This window comes from Bufo bufo, chromosome 6, assembly GCF_905171765.1.
Source record: "Bufo bufo chromosome 6, aBufBuf1.1, whole genome shotgun sequence".
In the NCBI taxonomy this organism is placed as follows: Eukaryota; Metazoa; Chordata; class Amphibia; order Anura; family Bufonidae; genus Bufo; species Bufo bufo.
The window spans coordinates 108766374-108772373 of NC_053394.1; the positions used below are offsets into that span (position 1 = coordinate 108766374).

The 6000-nt window shown below is 40.1% G+C and overlaps 1 protein-coding gene across 2 annotated transcripts in view; it reads left to right on the forward strand.

The window, feature by feature from the left end:
* Positions 1-5763, forward strand: part of GATA5 (GATA binding protein 5) — a 46505-nt gene extending 40742 nt beyond the window's left edge. For both annotated transcript variants that reach the window (XM_040437801.1, XM_040437802.1), the window contains exons 4-7: positions 2437-2562; positions 2682-2763; positions 4148-4272; positions 4477-5763. In XM_040437801.1, coding sequence (XP_040293735.1) covers positions 2437-2562; positions 2682-2763; positions 4148-4272; positions 4477-4626 — 483 coding nt within the window. In that variant the 3' untranslated portion in view covers positions 4627-5763. The remainder of the gene's footprint in view (positions 1-2436; positions 2563-2681; positions 2764-4147; positions 4273-4476) is intronic.
* The last annotated feature ends 237 nt before the right edge of the window (positions 5764-6000 follow it).

Consider the following 6000-nt stretch of genomic DNA (forward strand, 5'->3'; position numbering starts at 1 on the left):
ATGAAGAGGCCTTCACAAGAGAATATCACACCAGCCTTACTCTCAGGAATATGGCGTGGGGTGGCATAATGTACAGGAGCTGGGCCCCAACTAATCTTCTTTTCAGACATACTAACAGCTCAGCATTACTTTGATTTAATCTGAGCACCAGTGTTATGGCCATTTCTCCAAAGTGTCCAAGGAGCTGTTTTCCAACAGGACAATGCCAGGCTGCATATTTCTTGTGTTACTGTGAGTAGCCTGCGTGGCTTAAACACCCTACCATGGCCTGCAGCGTCTCTGGACTTGTCTCCAACCGAGCACATCTGGGACATTATTGGTCAGCGATTGCAAAAGGAGGTGCCAGCAGCAGATCTTGATGATTTGCATGCCAAGTGCATTCAGCCTGGCAGAACACTCCTCAATGAACCATTAATAATCTCCACATCTCAAGGTGTGTAAGTGCATATATTTCTGAGTGTGGAGCTCATGCTCGATACTGAATAAATCAAGATGTTTTGAACATTTTGTTTCCTTTTTTAATCTTTTGCATATCATTAACATGTCTATCGATCCTGTGATTTCCTTAATTCCACGACTTTTCCTTCTTGCTGTTGAAAATTTTCTTACGTGGTTGTAAATAATACTGTATACACATCAAATGATGATGTCAGAAATTGACAAATATGCAATGACAGGCGGCGCTACATATGAGTGGCTAATCTCTTCCTAATTGATCACAGATCACCTTTTTTAGGAAGTTCCTTCTTCAGGCCAGTCACTAACATACAATGCTCCTCTTTATGTAAAATAGAGGTTCTTCAGCATCTGTGTTCTGTGCCCCTGCGGCTGTAGAACATCATAATAATATTTACTGCGGTTACACATCAGCTGCTGCAGAACATCATAGCACCTCATAATACGCCTCCAATGCTGCAAACCTTATTATAATAAGACCGCCACCTCCATTAACCCCTTCATTATCCTAAGCCAAATAATAAAAATCTTATACAAATATTGTATCATATTAAATAACCCAGACCTCCAGGTATGTCAGATGTTAGCCGATAACCACTCTAGACAACTCAGAGACCACCAAAAATATTGACTACTAAGCCTGCCTAAACCCCCAGGGATATAACAAAAATTCTGTCAGTAACTGTTAAGGGAGTTGTGTCAAATTTTGAAGTCATCCCTTATCTACAGGATTGCAGATAGCTAGCTGATTGCTGGGGATCCCGTTCTCCCATTCTGATGGAGCGGCAATTCGTGCATGCACACTGTTGCTCCATTTATTCTCTATGGAGTTGCACTGCTCATGCACAACCAGCCGCTCCATCAGGACGGGGGAACGGGACCTCCATTCTTGGGATTGCTGGGGGTCCCAGCTGTCGAACCCCAACGATCAACTAACATAAACTTGGCACAACCCCTTTAAACCATCCAACCAGATGAGCAATTTAGACTGGATCGGCTAACTTGAATGCAAACCCTTTTGATCGTATTATAATCTCTGATAAGCTCTTGTTAAGGCACATTTACACACACCGATTGAGCAGGCAATTATCGGGAAGGAACTGCATTTACATGCAGCAATCACCTCCACTGTAGGGGGATCAGCGATGGCTGCCTACTACCCATACAGATTCAGTGTTTCAGATCACACAATCTACTGCCCAGTGAACGAGCGTTTGTTCATAGGGTGATCTGGTGACATCTTTCCAGAGGCCAATTATCGGGAACATGTAAATCCGCCATAATTCTCAATCCCCAAGCTAAATATAACACTTCTCATTTCTATAAAAATCTCTTCTGTGCTGCTCTATTTCCCTTGCATTAGGCCAAAAGAACAAAGATCTCAGTTCATTTACTAGCATCACACCATTGTTTAAGGTTACAATATTTCTGAGTGTTGCCATAGCAAAATCACATAGAAAAATTAGGTGCTAGAGTGTTACAGGACTGCTACGGGGATTTTTCTTTTTCTTTTTTTTTTTCACCATCATTTTTTCCAGTTTCTCATAATGAAATGGAATCTTCTAAAGTACAAGTCAGTTACGTTCTAATTACTTACTTCTTTGTGTTCCCCTGATAAAGCCCAAATAATGTACTTAGTCTTATTGACCGCCATAACCAGAGAAAGCCAATGTGCCGCAATTCTGGTATCAAAGAGCATTTATAGCCAGTATAGTCTAACTTTATATAAGGAGTATAAATGGAACGAGGGGCTAACTTTACTGTTCTAAACTTTTGTCCATAGAGGAGGACAACTATTTTATAGTGAAGACTTGATTTACCCCACTGCATTTGGCAACTTATATGAAATGTATCGTACAGCAGGGGGCAACAGTGAGCCCAGGAATAAATAATAATAGCAAGATTCTGGATACAAAAAAAATGACAATTAAAAGCATCAGTAGCTTTTTTTGTAATCCACGCCTTTCTTTTTCATTGCAGTCTTCCTCCAGGCGTGCTGGGCTTTGCTGTACAAATTGCCACACAACCACTACAACCTTATGGAGGCGGAACTCAGAGGGAGAACCTGTGTGTAATGCCTGCGGCCTATACATGAAGCTGCATGGGGTAAGTACAGAGCCAACACTACTTACATTTTTATATATGTTACTTAATAATTAAAACTATTGCAACTAAAATGAGACTCAAAGCATACATAGCAATTCATATAATGTATCCTTGTCTAGGTTCCTCGTCCTTTAGCCATGAAGAAAGAAAGTATTCAAACTCGAAAGAGGAAACCCAAAAATGGTAAAGGGAAAACAACAGGTAATAAAAAGCCTTAAAAAACTTTTAGGTACAGAATAATTCCATAGATCTTGTAATTGAGAATGTCATCAGTCGATGTAGGCATGTTCTGTGACGATATAAGCTGGTCCTCAATCGGTATGGGTGCGCCCTCCAAAGATATAATCATGTTATTGACGGCTTATCCTCTAAAGATATAATCATGTCCGAGGTGGATACAGGCATGTCTTGTAACAATACAAGCATGTCAGCAATAGTTACAGGCATGTCCTCTAATGATATGAGCTTGTCCTTGATAGATATAAGCACCTCCGCCAAAGATGTAATCATAGTCTAAATAGATATAGACATGCTCCCCAAGGATATTAGCATGTCATCTGTAGATATAGGCACATTCTCTAAAGATATAGGTATGTCCTCCGTTTATATAGGCTTTAGACATATGCATATCCTCTATGGATATAAGCATGTCCTGGATAGATGTAGACATGTACTCTGTAGATCTAAGCATGTCATATATATATATATATATATATACACACACACACATACATGTTCTCTATAGATATAGGCATTTCCTGTATAGATATAAGCATTTCCTGTATAGATATAAACAGTTCCTGTATAGATATAGGCATTTCCTGTATAGATATAAGCATGTCCTGTATAGATGTAGGCATGTGCTCTGTAGATATAAGCATGCTCTGTGTAGATATAATAATGTGCTGTACAGATATAGTCATGTCCTCTATAGATATAGTCATGTCCTCTATAGATATAAGAATGTCCTGTATATAGGCATGTCCCCTAAAGAGATAAGAATGTCCTGTATATATGCAGTTCCTGTATAGATATAGGCATTTCCTGTATCGCTATAGACATTTCTTGTATAGATATAGGCATGTCCTGTATAGGTATAGGCATGTCCTGTATAGGTATAGGCATGTCCTGTATAGGTATAGGCATGTCCTGTATAGGTATAGGCATGTCCTGTATAGGTATAGGCATTTCATTTGTAGATATAAGCATGTCAACTATAGATATAAGAATGTTCTCTATAGATATGATGATGTCTTGTATAGATATAGGCATTTCCTCTGTAAATCTAAGCATATCCTCTATAGATACAGGAATTTTCTCTGTAAATCTAAGCATGTCATGTATAGAGGTGGGCATTTCTTGGTACCAAAGATTTAATGGTTCGGGAGATTCCTGCAGGAGTGTGTATGGGGCTGTTATATAAAGTTTCTTGAAAATGACACTTTGTTTAAATTGTTAAGCATTTATTGCGTTGTAGTTTTAGTGCTCCTTTAAATAAAAATGTTTCTGTGTTAACATATATCACAAAAAGTCATTTTCTGTTGCCTTCCCATCAATAGTTATATCATGGTGGCTTCTCTTTCAGGGCCAAACACTTCAGCCAACAATTCTCCATCATCAGTTACAACAGACACCACTCCGGTATTAAAAACAGAGCCAACAACACTATCAGCACAGTACCCTGGACAGTCGATCGGACCCGGCTCTCAGGTGAGAAATGATAGAAAACACAGTAATAAAATAACACATATTGCTAACCACTGAACCAGTGCTCTATGGTGAAGATAACACAGTGTTTGGAGGATAGAACTCATTGGCATCATACATGCCTTTGCAAGGCAAACTACTGGTTGGGCTGGAGGTCATCGAGTCTGGAAATCATCAGTCTAATGTACTGTTTTATTTCATTTATAGGGTCAAAGCCAAACAGATGAAATCGTAGCTGGGCCTCACGAGTTAAAATATATTTCAGATGAATATCACTTTAGTACAACACTGAACCAACAGTCAGGACTCAGCGTTCCTCTCCGTCAGGATCCGTGGTGTGCACTGGCTCTTGCCTAAAATTCTGAACTTTCCTGGAAAACACAGAGACTGATGTCTCTACATGCTGTAGTGAGCGGATATGTGCAGAGAGGAGGCTTCTCTTCACATTGCTGAAGGGGCAAAGAACAAGACTGGCACTTTTTGTAGTCAGAAACTATGGGCTTGAACTTGGTGTTCTTAAGATCCTTCACCTCAAGAGAAGAGGAACCCTATGCTCAAGGAGGTTGTAGCCTCTCGCGTGAGATCCAAAAGGTGGTGGGACAGGGTCCAGATGACAATTGTGGACTACTTACAATGATTTGACGTGGAATCCTCGCCACAAGGGAATTTGCTTCGTAACTTTTGACAATCAATAGAAACTCCCACTTCAGTCTTGAGAACTGGAGACTACTAACTGCAAAGCGCGACCAACCTGGATAAGAAGATAAAAAAGTAGTAAAAAAAAACTTTTAAACTTTTTACTTTGAAACAAAGACTATTGACAAATTGCCAAATATTGATTCCTTCCCTCCTATTACCTTAAGTGCAATTACTTCCACTTTTGAATAAAGAGTGATAATGTGGCACAAGAATAATGAATAACATTGGCACAATTTCCTGTGCACCTTTTACATGTAAATTATTCTATTTTTTCCGCTCTCAGATTTATCATAAGAACTGGTTTGATAAACTGCTCATTTTGGGCAAAGTTCATTTACTTTTTGTGAAATCTTTTTTTTGCAATCTTACAACAAACTGGTAATAATTTAAAGTGTGTGTCTACCCTTGAGCGTCAGTTTGTCTTTTCAGTCTAAATAGTTCCACAAGTTTTTGCACATACATTCCTATATCTCTCACGAGGACACAGGCCACAGAGTAAATGGGGTTCTTCGCTTTATGCAGAAATTTCATAAATGCCATGCACTGAGGTGTAATGGCATAAGGAACATTGCTTCAGGGCTTACCTTAGCCTGCAGGGAGATGTGCCCTCTGTTTTCAGTACCTACACAGTAGAGGATGCATCCGCAATCTAAGGAAGCTATGGATGCCTTGACTTGTTTAAATCGATACCCATGGGCACTGAGTGGGCTTCTCTGTGCTGGCTATGGTAAGCCCTGAAGTGCTGTATTGGTTTCTTATGCCATTTGAATAACCTGAAGGTGCCACTAGAGGGAGCGTAGAAGCATACCGCATGCTGTTCATACACGGAACTCACTGAGGGGGTTTTCTGAAAGTTTTTTTTTCTGATGACCTATCGTCTAGATAGGTCATTAGTATCTGATCGGTGGGGATCCGACACCCGGGACCCCCGCCAATCAGCTGTTGAGAAGGCACCGGTGCTCGCAGTAGTCCTGCAGCCTTCTCTCAGCTTATCTTCGCTCACTAAGCACAAAGTTGTACATTGTATAGCAG